General features: G+C 35.4%; 1 protein-coding gene across 3 annotated transcripts; it reads left to right on the forward strand.

Annotated features, from left to right (window-relative positions):
- Nucleotides 1–2,840: 2,840 nt before the first annotated feature.
- On the forward strand, nt 2,841–17,435 carry LOC126718018 (inorganic pyrophosphatase TTM2). Of its 3 annotated transcripts, none has more exons than XM_050420041.1 (12): nt 2,841–3,144; nt 5,146–5,502; nt 10,510–10,624; nt 11,693–11,888; nt 11,999–12,112; nt 12,224–12,397; nt 13,340–13,534; nt 14,055–14,177; nt 14,251–14,372; nt 15,319–15,442; nt 15,577–15,849; nt 16,985–17,435. In XM_050420041.1, exons 2-12 carry the CDS (start codon nt 5,166–5,168, stop codon nt 17,198–17,200), a joined length of 1,989 nt encoding a protein of 662 aa, XP_050275998.1. In that variant the 5' UTR covers nt 2,841–3,144; nt 5,146–5,165; the 3' UTR covers nt 17,201–17,435. The 3 variants fall into 3 exon arrangements, 2 of the variants coding, with proteins under 2 accessions (XP_050275998.1, XP_050275999.1); XM_050420042.1 differs by having other exon boundaries at nt 15,592–15,849; XR_007652806.1 differs by lacking the exons at nt 15,319–15,442; nt 15,577–15,849; nt 16,985–17,435 and adding exons at nt 14,584–14,762; nt 14,868–14,929.
- The last annotated feature ends 1,551 nt before the right edge of the window (nt 17,436–18,986 follow it).

Consider the following 18,986-nt stretch of genomic DNA (forward strand, 5'->3'; position numbering starts at 1 on the left):
AACCGTCCACCTGTGCCCAAGGTCATGCATTTCAAGCCCACCCTCTACAAATCATATTGTTGGGGCCCATTGCATACGAGCCCAACGTCACTCTTGGGCCGTTAAACAAATCGTGTCCCTACAATTGGCGCCGTCTGTGGGAAGGCTTGCGAGTTGGCTCAAGCGGCGGCAGAGTTAAGCCTTTGTCGAGCAAGGGTCTATGAGGGTGCCTTCATTACCAACGACAGGTTGTTGTTGTTCCAACATAAGTTCCCACTAGGAGCTATGCCTGGCAGTGCCAAGGGCACAGGCAATTCTAAGGGCTTCCAACATTAAGTTAACCCCTACCCACCTGGGTCAAGGGGCTAACCTTTGGAAATTAAATCAATAGATAAGTAAAGAAAAAAAATACAAGTTTTGGACAGCTCTGTCCGAAAGAAAAGCTACGTTACTCAAAAGAAAAGCTACGTTACATGGACCTTAACATCTGTCCGAAGAGAGCTCTTCATTAACAATTGGGTTAATCCCTAAACTGCATGGATTCCCAAGTCCGCTCTCGGATCCTCAGTACCAAAGGGATTGATGCAATATAGAGCAATATGTTACCAAAAACACAATCGAAGTCCCTCACTGCTCGCCCATCCTCTCGGATGAATTATTTAGAGTTTATCGTTCTCGGACGGTCTCCTCGCATGTATTACGGAATATTCAGCTGTTATCTCGGTTAGTTTCCTGAGTTTAATTTACTGTGAATTATCGTTATTATGCCTGGTAATGTCGGTAAATTAGAATTAGTCGGATTATGTTTCAAGGTTTCCTGCTCTAAGTATCGTTGAAGAAAAACACACCAAGAGCACACCCATTCACAAAGTAGTTGTTGCAAAAAAAAAAGAAGAGAAAAATATCCAAAACAAGTAAATAAATTCCACTTTTATTAAGACAAAGAAATAGTACAACGTACAATGAAAAGCTGGAATAAGCTTATACTGGAGCTAACTACATAATCGAGAAGGAAAATACAAGAAAATAAAGAGAAAGCCGAGAAAGTAACGCAGAGGAGAGGTTGGTTGCTGTTGTTCAAGGAAAACCATTCCTCAACACTTTTACATGCCTATAACTCAGGCAGCTAAAGAACCCAACGTGGGGCCTGCACCGTTGAAGAAAAGGCGTAGAGAGCCCGACTTCGGGCTAGCGGAGCTGAAGAAAAGGTGCAGAGAACCCAACTTGAGGCCAGCACCGTTGAAGAAAAGGTACAGGCAGCCGGAAGTTGATGGGCCTTCACGTAACCGCGTCTGCGATATAGCAGACGGCGCTGATGGTGGAAAACTCTACTTCTAATGCACCAAGAATCTGGTGCGACCAGTACCTGCTTCGGATTTTGACTAAAAGAAGGAGAAACACCATTTCCCCTTTGTCAAGACGGAATATTTTCTTGAATCTGTACCTCCCTTGCCCAGACCACGCTACCTTGAGTCTCGGAAGGACCCGGCGCCTCTGTGGCGGATGGAGTTCCTTCACCCCAACCCGCGCCTCAAGCATATTACACTAAGGGTGGATAACACCGGATACGGAGACTGTGATTATGGCTGAAGGATTATGGTTTAGGAGGAAACTGAAGGATTTATGTGTAAGTAGAGCAACCTCCTATCCTATTTATTTAAAAGACCAGGAGGTGGCATTTAATTCACGCAGAGTTCCAAAGAACGCTACAGACAAAATGGTTTCGGCTCAATTTCCAATGCCACCTGCAACCATAAGGTTAAAGGATTCTCGTGAAGGCACGTCTCGAACACTAGAACGTCAAAGGGCACTGCGTGACTAAAGACTAAAGGAATGCCACTTAATCCGGTGCATCTCCTATGCAAATGGAAAAGCCCAAACATTAAAAAGTACACAATCTGAGTGAGTTGTGATGTGGGCCCAGCATTATCAAAATCCTCATCCCCAACTAAAAGTCGGGCAGCAGGATTTTGAGGGGCTATTGTGGGGCTAGTGAATTCGCGGCCCAATCCCACTCTACATGGGGGCCTAGGGCCTAGGGCCCAAGCTGAGGAGAGCCATTGCCGAGGACGACCTCTTGCTCGGCACCTCACGAAATGCTTGAAGAAAGGGGGAAACTGAGTTCAGGAGTAGGGTAAGGGAAAAGCTGCCAACGTCATAATACCAAGCCCTGTATCTGACAAGTCCATGCTTTAAATCATACCTTTTAACTTTCCCAACGACCCCAAACCATACTGGGTATGGGTTGACAAGACAGGTTTACATTCCAGAAAAGTGAAACTTACACGTGGACTCTGAATAGAAAAACAAACATGAGTATAAAAGAGAAAGACCCTCAGAAGAAAAAGGGGGGACTCTCTCCCCCGGTAAAAGGGGAGAAAGGGAAGGATATAAAGATCCTTGGACAACGTCTGAGGACAAAAAAAATCCTACAACCCGTATCAATGGAGGGCTTAGCTAGTCAAGCCAGGCCCGCCCATATAAGAATTTCCATAGACGTCGCGATCAAACCGTCCACCTGTGCTCAAGGTCATGCCTTTCAAGCCCACTCTCTACAAATCATATTGTTGGGGCCCATTGCATACGAGCCCCACGTCACTCTTGGGCCGTTAAACAAATCGTGTCCCTACAATTTTATATAGCAAATTATGATAGATTGCTTACACATGAATCACTATTTTTTCATCTACCCCTCAAACTTTACCGCATCAAAATTTTGTAACAGGAGTGTGGTGCTAGATTTTTTTTGTTTCCTTATTCAACACAGCACTCTTTTTGCGAATGCGAGCTGTGACTAACTCTAGAAGTCTATATATAAATAATACTAATATATAAGAAAAGAGAAAAAGAACAATATAAAAATAGAGGTCTTTTCTCCTTCTCGGTGACTCTCTCTCTCTCTCTCTCAATCTCTTTTTCTCTCTTGGGAGTGTTTACACACAGAGAGATTGTGTGTAGAATCCCACTTCCCAAAAAATCACGGAAAATCACATTCCTTTGTATAGCGGGAAACCAATAATAATATTATATTGAAGAAACCACCGACCTTGTTCTTCTTCTTCTACTTGGGTTTTTATACTTTTGCTCATAAATTCACCGTTACTCATTGCCACTCGAAACAAACATCTCGCTCCGTGATTCCAAAATCGCCAATATCACACATTGGTTTGTCTTTTTTATCTTTTATCATTTCTGGGTTTTGTTTGTTTTGCAATTATTATCTATGTGCAATTCTCATATTTTTATTCTTATTTTGATGTTGTGTGTGTTGTTTGAGTCGGTTACTAAGAGTTAGATCCAAATAGGGTATTAAAAGGGTGGTTCTGTGTTTTGTGTTTTTTGGGTAATGTTAATTTTGTGATATTCTTTTTCTGGGTGATCCTTATTTTATGCTTTTTTTCTATAATGGTGTTTGGATCAAATTTCTTTTCTTTTTTGTTTGTATTATTGTTTTAAGATGAGTGAGAAATGTGTTTCTTTGGATCTTTTAATCTTAGTTTGGTACTTTGTGTTTGATGTAATGCTCAAAAGCATGTCCTGACAAAGTTATGGAACATCTATAGTTTGTATTGTTTATTGAAGGTTACTGTTCTACAGCAACTTCTTGGATATAATATTGGAATTACCTCAAAATGTATCAGTTTTATACATTAAATTTATGATGTTTATGACATTATTATTGATTCTCGTGATGATCAGGGTCTGATGACTATGAATTTCCTTGATTATTTCACCCAAAAAAAAAAAAAAAAACCTTAAATTTTGTTAGCAAACCTCAAATTTTCAAATAAGGTTTTTGAATGCTTTAATTTTTACCTGTATAATTAGCTCCAATCTTAAAGTTCTGCTTGGAGACTAACTGGTAAGTTTTGCTGTGTTGTGTGATATTAAAGAGAAGCATGAAATATCAAGTTCAATTGTTAGAATAAAAACTGCTGTTGGTCATTTTGGGAGAAATAGTTGTGTGAATTATGCCCTCGATTAGATGAGCACAGAAGCATTGCTAGCTTAGAAAAGGACTTATATTGGTGCCATGGCATCAGCTGGTAGATTTCATTCACACTTTATCTGAAGAATGAGCATCTTTTTCTTTTGCCACCAATATCTGATAGGATTCATGCATCTAGCCCATTATTATGTAAACATGGTTTACCTAGACATCATCACCTAACTTAATTTAATTTCTCCCATGGGAAAAAACTAACTTTATTTTTAGGGAAAATTACAAATTACCCACCTTTGGTTTAGTTTGAGATTGAGTTGCCAACTTGTTGTTTAAAACGAGCACTATGTTCACTTGTGGTATATTTTTTTTTGCTTCTAGTTCATGAGTATTCAGATTGTAATAAGGTTGTTACTGGGTTTCTCTTTGAGACACGTGATATACATATGCAAATTTTGATGATTTGGGTCTTAAAAAATATAGTAGAAGTACTTTGTGTTTGATGTAATGCTCAAATCAAAACTATAGGCGAATAAAGTGTGATTAACACTTATTTTTCTGGTAACATAGTTTTTTAGGTGTAAGAAACTTACATGTCTTTCTGAGTTTACTCAACCAAAGCAAGAACTGCTCTAGATTAACTCTTTAGAAGGATGGATTTAATTTGGTTCTGTGGCTTGATTTTTCTTTTTTTTTTTTTCACAAAAATTACTGCAGTATTGTTTCCATTTTCTTGAAATTTAATCATTCTGTTGTATAAATGATAGTGCACAGTATGAGACAGTGTTGTTTTTCTTTTTTGCTTATACTATTGAAAAAATTGACAAATTTTCCTTTGCTTTGGTGGGGTTCATCTCAAACTTTGATGACTTGTCTCTATTCTGTTTAATTTACCTACTTTAAATGTAATCAAAATCATTTTTGATCTCTCAAATCAACTAGTGCAGACCAATGCTACATATTTCTGAGAGAAAGCTCCGAAAGTTTTCTTTTCTTCATTGGATATTGTAATACTTTTTCAATTAAAGCTCTCCATTTCATAGTCAAGAATCCTTGGAATATTGCTTATGTTATTCATGCAGATTAATACTGTATATAGTTTATAATTGCAAATTCTTACTTTTATCTTTTCACAGTGACTTAAAATTTTTGGTTTTCAGTTTTCGCCTTATATGTTTTCAAATTTGTTCATGTTGGTGCTTTATCTGTTTTTTTGTAATCAGAGGGAGCCAGCATATGTTCAATGGATCAAGATACTTCTAGTGCTGATTCACATCAGAAACGAGGTGTTCTCTTAAAAGATCAAGTTCGATTGGTTAAGAGAAAGGACTGTGATCGCTATGAGATTGCTTCAATCCAAGATCCTTTGTCATTTGAGAAGGGTTTCTTTGTGGTGATCCGTGCATGCCAATTGTTAGCCCAAAAGAATGAGGGAATAATACTGGTAGGCGTGGCAGGTCCTTCTGGCGCTGGAAAGACAGTGTTTACAGAAAAGATACTCAGTTTTATGCCCAGTGTTGCTGTTATTTCAATGGATAATTATAATGATGCTAGCCGGATTGTTGATGGCAACTTTGACGGTAAACCCTCTTTCTTACTCATTTTCTTCTTTTACAGAGCTTTTTCAATAATTTTATTGGTTGGCTATTCTCTGGAAGTAACTGTAATATCTGAGATGTTCTTGCATAAGCCTTGCAGGATAATATCTGTAATTGTGTCTTGGTAGTCATATGAATGTCAATATCCAAACTTGTGAGTAAACTTTTTTTTCATTGGTAAGTTACACACACACCCGTAGGTTTTGAATCCATGACCTTACCCTCCATTCCATAATAAAGGGAGGACGAAGTGCCAGTTGAGCTAGAGCTCATTGGTGAAACTTGAGAGGAAACTAATCAATTGAGTGACTTAAGTCTCAGGTCAGACCGATGCAGAGCATTGACATATGCATTTTTATTTACATTACAGTTTTAAGTCTCAGAGCTTGAATATTGTTGGCTTGATTGATTGCTCATTTTCTTCTGTGGTTCTGTTTCATCCATAAATTCTTTCCCTATTACCAACACACTTTCACACACATTGTCTATGGATTTGTGAGTGTGTGTGCACACATGTATTTTTGAATTTTAATGAAATGCTTGCTGTTCAAACAAATTTTTATATATTCACAAATTGGATGGAGAAAACATCCATGAAGTTTTTCAATATCAGATGATGTTAATTAATCTGGTCACCATTGTCCCTTTGGAAAGCTCCTCAGCTTCATTAGCCATTGGCCACTGGGGACTGATATTTTCCTTGACCCCAATAGCAGCCTCCTATATATGTATCTGTTCTCTGGTTCATCTTTACAGTTGCTTGTTTGTGTTATTTCATTGTCTCTATTCAGCCAACCGACACACATATTTCGTGTTCATAGTTCATATGCGATTTGTATCCCTTGTACTAAAACTCTTATGCGATTTGGATCCCTTGTAGTACTTTAACTCTTACAAGGTACCCCTTCAAAGGTTTACTTCACTACAAGAATTGTGTAGAGGGTGATCATTTTGGATTGTAGACTGTCTTCTGAAATTATTTCTCTAGATTGCTTCATGATGTGGGTTACTTGACATCAGCAAAATGAATTGATGAGTTGGTTTGTCCTGCTCTACCAAATTTGATGCTGGACAAACCAAACTGATGCGACAATAAAATTAAATAACAAAAATTTAGGATAAATAACTCAAGAGTCAAGTACTTAGGCCTGCTTGGTGTCAGTACCTAGGCCTACTTGGAGTTAGCACCAAGTTAGTGAAAACCTTCAATAGTTAACACTTAGGGTCTTTTTGGTGGGTGATGGAAAAGTGGGACGATAGAAAATATTTTAGTTTTCTCTGATGATGTTTGGTTGGAAGGATGGAAAAGTAGAGGGTTAGAAAACTCATTTATTTGGTTGAGAAGAAAAATAAGAAGATAGAAAATATTGTTTGTATAAATTTACTCTCATACCCCTATTATATAATACAAGAAATAATTTTTTTTGGTAATCATAAAATAAAATAATTTTTTTCCATTATATTATATATATTTTTCTTGTATTAGAGGTGCAAGACATAAAAAAAAAAAAAAAACCAAGTTAACACACAGTGGGTGGGAGGGGTGTTTTCTCAAGATTGGAGAGAGAGGATTTTGGTGGGCTTGGGGAGAAAACACCTGGGCCCACCAAAATCCCTCCCCCCTTAACTCCTAACCAAATAACCCCCTCCAATTTTTTCTCCTATTTTTCTCTCCCTCTTTTCCATCCCTACTAAAATCACCCCAACCAAATGGGACCTTAGGATTGGCCAAAGTCAGTACTAGACCATTGGGGAGTTTTAAGAGAAGTTTTATTCATCATCAAAATAATTCTGTATTCACAGGAATACATTATGCTCCTTATATATACTACTAAACTCTAATTCTAACCGACATAGGAAAATCCTAGTTCTAATTGACCTAGAAACCTAAATTTAAATAACTTGAGAAATCTCAATTATTGAATTACAAAAATAACCTTGAGTCTAGGACATTAAAAAAATACTAATAATCTAAATAATAACTAAATCTAACTCACCAATAAAAATATAATTGACATCCAAATTAAATAAAACTAAATATTTCTTTGCGCTTGCCACATCAGTTGGTCTGTGTTTTATTTGTGCTTAAGCCTTGAATCCTTGATACTTGGAAGTTGAAACATTTGTACAACAACAAGCCTTAATCCCAAAATTTTGGGGTTGACTATGGATCCTCAACAGATTTTACTTAGGGTTGGCCCCATGCATTCTTTTCCTTCATTCTGTTCTATATGAAGTCATATTCTCTATTACTCCCTTAGCTGATAAGTCCTTTTTAATTACTTCTACTAATATTATTTTGGGTCTTCCTCTAAATTTTTTAATTCCCTAAACTTGGATTAACGTACTCTTTCTTACCGGTGCATTAATCGGTCTCCTCTAAACATGATCAAACCGTTTCAAACGACTTTCTCTCATCTTTTTATCAATAGGAGCTACTCCTATCTTTAAGCTGATTTTCTCATTTTGAATCCTATCTTTCCATGTATTTCCACTTATCCATTTTAACATTCTTATTTATTTTATGAATGTGTTACCTCTTAAAAATCCAACATTCGGTATTATAGAGCATAGTTGGTCACATGACAGTTTTATAAAATTTTCCCTTTAACTTAATAGGTATTTTTCAATCACACCATACTAATGCGCTTATCCACTTCATCCACCTTATTCTTATCCTATTATTCACATCCTTTTCAATCTCTCCATCTTTAACTTAATAGATATTGAAAGTTCTCGCTATTTAGTATCTCTTGACCATCGAGTTGTACCACCCCTTCAATTGTATTTCTAATTTTACTAAACTTATATTTCATGTATTTTGTTTTAGTCCCACTTAATCAGAAGCCTTTAGATTCTAGCATGTCCCACCGAATTTCTAACTTGGCACTAACTCTACTTCTAGTTTCATTCACTAAACTATATCATTTGCAAAAAGCATACACCAACGGACTTCCTCTTGAATCAATTTAGTGAGCTCATTTATCACTAGTGCAAAGAGATATGGACTTAATGCTAACTCTTAATGCAAACCTATTTTGATAAGAAACTTACTTGTAATTCCTTCACTTGTTTTCACACTAGTTACAACTTCAGCATACATATCTTTAATCAACTTAATATACGTTAGAGGAACTCTTTTCTTTTCCAAAACTGACCTCATGACCTCTCTAGGGACCCTATTATATGCTTTCTCTAGATCATTAAAAACCTTATGAAGATCTAGAAGCCTCTCTATATTTGTCCGTTAGATGTCTAAGTGAGAAAATAGCTTTCATGGTAGAATGTCTTAGCATAAGACCAAATTGACTATCTAATATTGTTGTTTCATGTCTTAACCTATGTTCAATCACTCTTTCCAAAGTTTTATAGTGTGACTCATAAGTTTATTTAACAATAATTTGTACATTTTGTAATACCCCCTTGTTCTTGTGAATAGGAATTTGAGTACTTCTCCTCCACTCACTAGGCATTTTGTGAATACTTAAGATCTTATTGAATTGGTTTGTCAACCATCATACACCCACATCACACAAGCACTTCCAAACTTCACTGGGGATTTCATCTAGTCCCACTTTTCCCATTTTCATCCCTCTTGATGCATCCTTTACCTCAGTCATCCTAATTCTTCAAACAAATCTATTGTTTTTATCCTCCATTGGGTCACCCAAGTCGCTCCAATTTTTCATATGGTTTCCATTAAAAAATTTATCAAAATAGCTTTTTCATCTCTCCTTAATGTGATCTTCTTTTACTATCACTCTTTGATCTTTAATGCACCAGGCACCATTCAAGTCTCTTCATTTCATTTCCCTTGTCTTAGGAAGTTTACAAATATACTTCTCTCCCTCTTTCATCCCCAACTTGTTATATAATTTATCATAAGCCCAACATTTAGCCTCTCTCTTTAATTTAATTGTTGCTCGAAGCTCCGTATTCCACCACCAAGTCTCCTTAGTTGGTTTCCCACATCCTTTAGATTCTCCAAGTATGTTTTTAGCCACTCTTTTAATACAAGTAGCCATTTCATTCCACATCTTATCTACATCTTTGTCTAAATTCCACTTTCCTTCTTTGATTATTTTATCTTTAAACACATCTTGCCTCTCCCTTAAAACCGCACCTCTTAATCCTTGGGTTTCTTTGTCTCTTTGTCTAATATCTCTTCTTTTCCATCTTCTAATAAAAATATCTAGTACCACCACTCTATGTTGAGTGGTTCCACTCTCTCCTAGTATCACCTTACAATCTTTACAATGTCTACTATCTACTTTTCAAGTAAGGATCTGTGTTATTTTCATTAATTTTTCATGCCTACAGTATCACTTCAGGCTGGATACTGATTCTTTGTCACCTCTCCCAAACCCCGCAGAAAGTGGGAGGTTTGTGCACTTGGTACAACCTTTTTTAGGAAAAACATGAAAATTGCAACTTCTTTCAAATATTATTTCTATCTTTTTCATATCATAGGATGCTGAACAAAAGCTCCATCACTGTGTCTGTTTTCCAATTCTTTTCTAACATGGTCAGGCAAAAACCTCGTTGTAAGATTGGGTCATCTTCAGTCGATATGTGGAGCCTGATTTAATGATTGTTTCATGGTTAGGATTCTTAGGTTGTAAGTTTTGTAGTCTTGGCCCTTGGTGCTGTCCCTAACTAGCCTATTTTCTGCCTTGATTGTTGGTTTTTAGTGAATGAACATATCTGTAAAGTATTCCACATGGTATATAAACGTATCGTTTCCAAATTTTGTTTGGTTTCAAGGAAATTTTATTTAAAGTTAAGTAGTACTTTTGCACACTTGCAAGAAGTGAGCATGCATGTGTATTTTTTGTAAAGCTGACATGACAATATTACCAAATTCCATCAAATAGTGTGTTTTGGAAATCACTTATAATTGTAAATATCTAACCAGAGTAAGCTAACAGTTTCAAGTTGGGAAATAAGACACAGCATAACTCTGTTGGTTCTAATGTCTTTATGAAACAGATCCACGCTTGACAGACTATGACACCTTGCTCCAGAATGTCCATGATTTAAAGGCAGGAAAGCAGGTCCAGGTTCCAATTTATGATTTCAAGTCTAGCTCCCGCACGGGATACAGGTACTTGCTCATGCATCTAATACTTCTAAGTTTGGTAATATGTATGGGTCTTCTCATTCTTTGAGTAAGCTGTTTTAAATTATACTGTTTCATGGTAGCTGAAGGAACAATACATGGAGACTTTAGATGTGAATTTTAAGAGTCCCAAGTATTCTAAGCCTAGAGGTAGGGACTCTAAGCCTAGAGGTTGAGCCTTGGTGCGATGGTAAGTGCCTTCCACCAAAAGCAACAGGTCGCAAGTTCAAGTCTAGGAATTAGCCTCTCCAAAAAAAAAAAAATAAATAAAAATTGTGGTAAGGCTACCTACCATGACCTCTCTTAGAACTAGCAAAAGTGAGAGCTTTGTGCATTGGGTACGACATTTTTTGTTCAAGGGAGAGCGACTAATGAATTGGTAATAAAATGTAAGTTGATCCAAGATTCCAAGTTAAGGGAATTTAAAAAGGTAAAGGAAGCCCTAAAATAACATTAGTTGAATGAATAAAAATTGACTTATCAATTAAGGGGGTAACAAAGAATACGACTTCAGATAGAACTTAATAAAGGAAAAGAATACATGTGACTGACCCTAAATAATCTATTGAGGATCTATAGCCAACCCCAAAAATTTGGGATAAAGACTTGTTATTGTTGTTGTTTGCAAGTATTCAAAGCTAACAATGGAGTTTTTCATCTTTTTCATTCGGAATGATGAACATAATGACATCCTGAGTTTTTCTGTTATCAGACTTAAAAAGTAGTGGTTATTGTGTTCTTTCATATACTTATATATTGTAAGGTAGGGGATTGGGACCATGCCAATTTTGCAACCTCTTTCATTATTGAAAAGATCTATATTTTGTATTCTGAACCACCTCCCTACCCAAGAACCAAAAAGATAAGGAAATTCAACTCTGATTGGATAATATATCCTCTCTATATCTTGAAATCAAAAGCCATATTCAACTCTGATTCTGCTAATGTATATGGTTTTCCAAAACTTTTTTTTAAATATATATTTTCTGGTTAAATTTCTACAACTCTTTCATACTCACCTGGTAGGTATCTAAATGCATATATCTATGACAGGACACTTGAAGTCCCAACCTCCCGCATTGTGATCATTGAGGGCATCTATGCTTTGAGTGAAAGGTTGCGACCTCTACTGGACCTTCGTGTGTCTGTAACTGGTGGAGTTCACTTTGACCTCGTCAAACGGGTTTTACGGGATATACAACGTGCTGGCCAAGAACCAGAAGAGATAATTCATCAAATATCTGAAACGGTTTGTCCCCCCCCCCCCCCCCCCCCCCCCCCCCCCCTCTCTTCCTTTTAATTGTTATATTTAAGAATTATAACTTTTTTGGAAGTTCTCAAGTATACTTTTATCAACAGGTATATCCAATGTACAAGGCCTTTATTGAGCCAGATCTACAAACAGCACATATTAAAATCATCAACAAATTCAATCCTTTTACTGGATTTCAGAGTCCTACTTATATATTAAAGGTTATTATCTATGTTATTCATACTTTACTTCTTATTTTTTGCTTTTATCAATGGTTCTCAAATACTACATCTTTGTCTACATTGATAACTGAGTGCTACCTTTTATTGTAGTCAACAAGGATGGTGACTGAGGACAAAGTCAAGGCTGTTTTCAGTGAAAATCATACTGAAACAATGGAACAGACTTATGATATATATCTTCTGCCACCTGGTGAAGATCCAGAATCTTGCCAATCATATTTACGGATGCGGAATAAAGATGGAAAATACAGTCTCATGTTTGAGGTTTGCCTCTTAAAAGCCAATTATTATTGTTCCTATTATTGTGCATCCTGACTATTTTAGTGCCTAGCATATTTTGAGAAATAACACTGTTTTTTATGGCTGTGTATTTTGACTTGTTTGTTTAGTAAGGGTATGGTCCTAGAAATAGCTTCATATAAAAGGATTTCATGTTTCTGTTGCTGTTACAGATTGTGGAGAAATTCAATTTCAGTTCCTTCCTATCTTTATTTCAACACTAAATGAAATCTTCTCTCTTACCTATTTAAACCCTTAACCCTCATGTACTTTCTCTATCAAATAGCAATGAAAAACTCATCAAACCCTAGCCAATTTTAAGCCCTAACACATTCTTCTACAACTCTAAACCCTAGATCCATAAATTCTCTTAAACCTTAGCACACCACAATCACATATAGAAAAATTTCCCAATTTGTCCTAGGTCAAAATTTATACATGCACATCCCCAAAATGAATGTAAGTAGGCTCACCTACGTGCATGTAAGGAGCAGAAGATGAATTTGAGGGATAAACAAGACAAGTTTTTTCGTGCTAAGTCAATTCTTGCCATCAGAATAGATTCTCATTAAAAATTCCAGTCTACATTTTTATTTTTAACATTCTCTTGCAGTTTTTTTTTTTTACTTTTACAGACCTCCTTGTTACTGCATTACGTTCTCTGTCAAAATATGATGCTTGGAAGTCCTAAGGAATGTCACTTTCTCTTATACATGATAAGGCTAGAAGCTTTGTGTTAGAATATGATGTCACCATTTATGAAAGCCAGTTTGACCTTGAGATAATGGGATAAGTTTCCCTTATCCTTGGCATCCCACCTTTCAGTGGCTCCCCATACTTGCTAAAAATTGTTTTGATAAATGGAAGGCAAAACTCTATTGTTGGTATGGTATTACCTAATCGATGGCTTGTACTTCTATTTTTCAGGAATGGGTGACTGATAATCCATTTGTCATTTCACCAAGAATTACGTTTGAGGTCAGTGTTCGTCTTCTTGGGGGGCTAATGGCCTTGGGATACACAATAGCGTCTATCCTTAAGAGAAGCAGCCATGTATTCTCAGATGATAGGGTCACTGTAAAAATTGATTGGCTAGAGCAAGTAAATCGTCATTATGTTCAGGTACCTCTATATTTTTGCACCTTCATCTATTTATTACTTAATAATCAGATAGGGTTCTACGAATATTGTAAACTTTTAGTTCTATCTAACCTATGCTTAGGCATATGCTTCAATTCTCTTTAATATGGCTATCTGTAGCTGGGCTGTGCCAGTTTTGTCTGGACCTGTACCATGAACATTCTTAGTGTAGGCCAACATCTGGCCTTACCTTAGAACCTGGTACTATCGGCCAAGGCCCAACCCTAAGGGGAAAAGTATTGGCCTGGCCCAGCCTGGACTGGCTCATGGAGTTGTTATTGCCTAATCTTTCATTTCAGTAAAAATATTTGTTGTACTTTGTTGTCAATTGTGATGCAGCATAAGTGGTTGAGGCTAAGGTATAAATCTATGATACTCAGATGTTATAGTTTCTGATTATGGTGCTTAATGCAACTCTTAAATCATTCATTTTCTGAGCTCTCTTTGAAGCCCTCTATTTGGGCTCTGCACAAGTCTAAATTTCTTGTTTTTTGGTAAAAAGGTGCAAGGAAAGGATCGCTTAGTTGTAAAATGTGTTGCCGAGCAGCTGGGATTGGAAGGTTCATATGTTCCTCGTACTTATATCGAACAAATTCAACTGGAAAAGCTTGTAAATGAGGTCATGGTATGAAAATTCCAAAACTTTATAATGCCTTTCAATTCCATGCGTTGGTAGTTGTGATCTAATCATGCCACAGGCCCTGCCAGAAGATTTAAAGACGAAGCTCAGCCTGGATGAGGATCTGGTTTCAAGCCCCAAAGAAGCACTTTCTAGAGCCTCTGCAGATAGAGTTGCCATGAGAAATAAGCATCTTAAGAGGTGCACTTTTCTGGTCCTTTTCTCTAGTTATTCTTGTTGTGATTTAATACATAGATGTGACACTGTATTCTGACTAGCGTGCTAGACAACCTAAGCTGGTTGATCAATGTCTGAGATCTACCAATTTGAGATTTGGATATATTTGTACGTGTTACGAGTGCTTTTCAATTGTTTGAGTTGGTAACTTGAATTTCAATTCAACTTTTAGCAGGTTATAAGCTATAATTCTGTGGATTTGAAATTGCAAAGAGCATGTCCATGTCTTTGCTTGGAATTTGGTTTTTCTTCGTCTCTGTGAAGTCATATGCAGTGCTGTGTCACCAAGGATGTATGGTCCCTTTTTCTCTTTTGTCAGTTAGGAGTACAGCCTTAAAAGTAGAAACCAGCCTGGTGAGAACTCAAAGTGGTTTCTAGAATTAAAGTCTCTTGCTCTAGCAATACAGATTCTTTTCCATCTTGGCAACTTGTAATTTATCTTCTATGTTCTAAAAACAGATATTCATGCCAATCCGTTGCTAGACTTTCCATGTGATAACTTATATTCTCTCGTTATCTGATATCGTTATTGTCTTGAGAAACTAAGTAAAGATCACTTAGTCTTCCATACAAGATTAGTGTTTCCCTTAGATTCATATTTTATTGGAACTCATTTGAGGTGTGAAGATCTAGTTATGTCATAGACTGATACCAAAGACAATTTTGGACCATGTTCAAGAGAAGAAAGTCTGTTTCTAAAGGATTCTACGTCAAAACCAAATGGCCCAAAGCCTCAAAACAAGTTGTATGTGAGACTATGTGCACGTGCTTTATGAAATGAATTTCTTTCCCACTCTAGGTTTTAAATCAACCACTGACAATTTCTCAAATCTTTTCTTTATCATTTTTTCTTCTTCTTTATCTTCAGTTAAAGTTTTCTGTCTTTGAGTGACAATGAGATTTTGAACAGTGGTATGTCACATTCGTATACAACCCAGAGGGACAAAAATCTGGCAAAGCTTTCTGGATATAGTGCCAACGGTCAAAGGTTTGATGATAGAAACTCGGAGTCCCCTTCAATGCCGGCAAATCAGGTAGACTTGCATTATTCTTAGTGCTTCTGATATTGTACTTTTCCTACAATACTAGCAATCAATATATATATATATATATATATTTGTCAATCTGCCTTTCTTTTTTGCTTTATTTATTTACTCATTTTTGCTAGGGGGTCTTTACTCAGCTTTTAGAACAAATTACCTCGCTGAATGATAGAATGGATGAATTTACAAATCGTATTGAAGAGATGAATTCGAAGTTAACCATCAAGAGAAATTCTCCCAGCCAACAAAACATGTCTGCTCAAGCTGACACCTGCAATGGCTCTGCTCCCACTTCTTACTTCATCTCTAGTTTAGGCAATGGTTCATTGACTGGATCTATAATGCCTAATTCATCATCTTCCTCCCAGTTGGCTAAGGAATCTCCTTTGATGGAAGAGGTATTAAAATAATCTCTTTATACCCCTACTATTTTTTCCCCTCTGTTTTTATAGCTCTATGGGTTAATAACTATAAGAGACACGTTGAGATGAAATTGAGATGTTGCGCTGCTTGCTATGATGACACCTTACAATATTTGTGTTGTTTAGAATATAGTGTATATAACTAGAAAGTTATCAATTAATTCTTTTGGTAAGTTTGTAATTCAGTCAGGTTTATATATGTTCCTTTATTTGCAAACTCACACTGCTGCCAAAGAAAAAAAAAATGAAAAGAGAATAAAAGTTGATTGACGAGTGAGGTTAGGTATTTTTTTTCATTGACTAGTTACTCTTTTTATAAATAAATAAATTTTATAATTATTAGATATTAGTCAGTTTGCACACACTTGGGTTTTGAACCCAGGTCTCTAGAATCAAGGCGATGGGGCTTTTACCTCCTGGCATTGGTCTAATTTGAATTATAGTAATTGATATGTTGTGATAGCAACAATGTCACAACCACAACAAATTTTTCAAGTTTGAGGTGGCAGATTGTGATTAGTGCGACATTAGTTTCACATGGGACTGCCATTTACATCATTTTTATTGTACACCATAACAACCTGTCATTTCAGCTGATATATAACTTGTTGTGGCTTCAGACTTACTAGTTGTGATAGATAGGAGATTATTTGTGAGAAAATTGTGCCACGTGGGAGAATTTATAGAAGAATGCATCCATTAAAAAATTATAAAAAAGAAAAAAAAAAAAAAGATATTTACTATTAGATCAAAATACCAAAAACAATTGAGAGCTTGTAGAACAATATTCGTTATGATGAGAAATTGCACTTTTACATTATTGAAACACTGAAAGTTCAAGTTGTGGTGGGAGGTGCATTTCCTTTCATATTCTGATAATTTCTTGATCAGAAGAGACTTAACCATTTCATTTGGCTGTGGATCGTTCTTATTATGCTCTTATAATTACATCCTCTATGTTTTGAACAAAGATTTGATCCTCAGGTTTATAAAAAGTTCTATAGTATTTTCATATCTAGTCTCCAAAAGTCATTTCCCAAATATGATTGCTTGTTGGCTGGTGATTCATTTTCATATTTTAAATTTGTTTGTGCCTCTGCTTTGAAACCAGATATCAGGTATTGCACGGGGACAACGTCAAATCATCCATCAGTTGGACAATCTTAACAATCTTGTCCGTGACAATTTAGGAGAGAGGTCTCGCCAAGTAAAAACAACAAACAAGAGAAGCATTATAGCTGATGTTGAACCCATCACAGTTATGCTCACATTAGCTGTTGGTGGTCTAGGAATCTTCCTGATTAAGGGATTTTTAACCCGAGTTTGATTCCTCCACCCAATAGACTTTTACAATCTAGTGAATCTTTTTTTTTTTCTTACTGTTTTGCAATTTTACCTTTAAGCTTAAGAAAGATAGTTGATTTAACAATGATGGATAGTCTTTAGAGGTAGTAGAGGCACATAGGAACTTACAAGGTTCTCCTTGACCTTGAGGGTTTGTTTAAGGAAGGATGCCGGGGCCAATTTTGTAACGTTGGGGGCCTCCATTGTCATGTCAACAATGATTCATTTGCATTTTATGATATTTTCAAAGTTATAAAAAAAAAAAAAATCAAAAAAAAAAAAAAATCAAAAGAGAAAAATCTACAAGTTAGTGAAGTACTGAATTTATATGTGAGTTAAGAAGTCCCCCACAAAGCCTAGTGCTCTATTTAAATGGATTAGGAGTAGTTTTAAATTGAAGGGACACTTGGCATAAATTTTGAACATGTGAAATTCAATTGGAATGACAATTGGTACAAAATTGAAGTATAATGAAATCTAATTTGTATCCTTTGTTGAGCTTCTGTTTTAATGCTATACTAAACAAGAATTACATGAAAACTCAATAAAATATTTCAATAATATGTTTAAAATTGAATACTAAAATAAATGGTAAAAATAAAAGAAATTTTACTTAAAATATAGTTGATTATAATAAAACTTTAAGTTTTTATCAAAATCCAATTATAAGAATTAGTTATAAAACTATTTAGAATAAATAATAAAGCCTTTTGAATATCATCCTTTTTTCTAATAATTAAGTTTTAATAAGAGTGTAATTTTTTTTTTTTTTTAACTAAATTGAAATTTATACCAAATTAGGGTTATTTTGATTTGTACCTTAAAGTTCAAAATTTTGATCCTTACCCCTAAAATTACGTGATGATTGGAGAAAGGGCCTTTTGTTCATAATTGTTAATCAAGTGTTTATTAAATACCACCTAAACATGTTATGTACGTTAGTTAGACCAATCAAATCGTTTAAATTCAATTAAATTACAAACAAAAACTTTAAAAATAAAGACCAAGATATATTGTTAATCCCTAAGGTTTACTACCTATCGAGCGATTTTGGTCTTTGAAGTTTCAAATAAGTGTTATTAATTTCTATTAGTTTCCATGTCTGTGTCTAATGGAGCAATGACATAACATTTTTTTTTTAATTACGTTTCAACCTTTTTGGTTTTTGATAAAACTAGTCGCTAACCTATGCGATGCACGGGCTAGTTAAATAAAAATATAGTTAATCAACCACATGGTTTAAAAAAAAAAAAAAAAAAAAAAAAAAAAAAAAAAAAAAAAAAAAAAAAAAAAAAACTGATAAGAGACTAATTTGTTCATCAAGTAATCAACCTAAGTGGCATCATAGCTCATGTACAAAAGTCCCTATTGCATTTCATGGCTGCATTCTTGTTAATAATGGGAATTGCCTATATAAAACTTGAAAAGGATCAAATGATAATATTGAAAACATTTCATAAATAACTTATTGATGACAGATATAGAGAGGGGACTTCTGTAAGTCATCAATGGAATTGGAATCAGCATCTCATTGCAAATAAAATATAGCTCAATATTAAAACTAAAAGTAAAGTTTCAATCATTCACTTTCTATAAAACAATATCAAAACTATAAGTAGTTTACCTCGGTTTCAAATAGAAATTACTTGAAGAAACAACTACTTTGAATCATTATTTGAAAGAGGAGCGACATAAAAAACTAAAATAAGATGAAGTTCCTCGAACATAGCATCAGTGTCCAAGTTAGCTCTATGTATAGCAACCAATTA

Source organism: Quercus robur, chromosome 3 (genome assembly GCF_932294415.1).
Source record: "Quercus robur chromosome 3, dhQueRobu3.1, whole genome shotgun sequence".
Classification (NCBI taxonomy): Eukaryota; Viridiplantae; Streptophyta; class Magnoliopsida; order Fagales; family Fagaceae; genus Quercus; species Quercus robur.

Excerpts from the sequence above, each read along its gene's own strand:
- LOC126718018 (XM_050420041.1), top strand. The coding sequence starts at position 5,166 with ATGGATCAAGATACTTCTAGTGCTGATTCACATCAGAAACGAGGTGTT. Across the intron at positions 5,503-10,509 it reads TGTTGATGGCAACTTTGACG|ATCCACGCTTGACAGACTAT; the intron begins GTAAACCCTCTT and ends TTTATGAAACAG. Across the intron at positions 15,443-15,576 it reads CTTCAATGCCGGCAAATCAG|GGGGTCTTTACTCAGCTTTT; the intron begins GTAGACTTGCAT and ends CATTTTTGCTAG.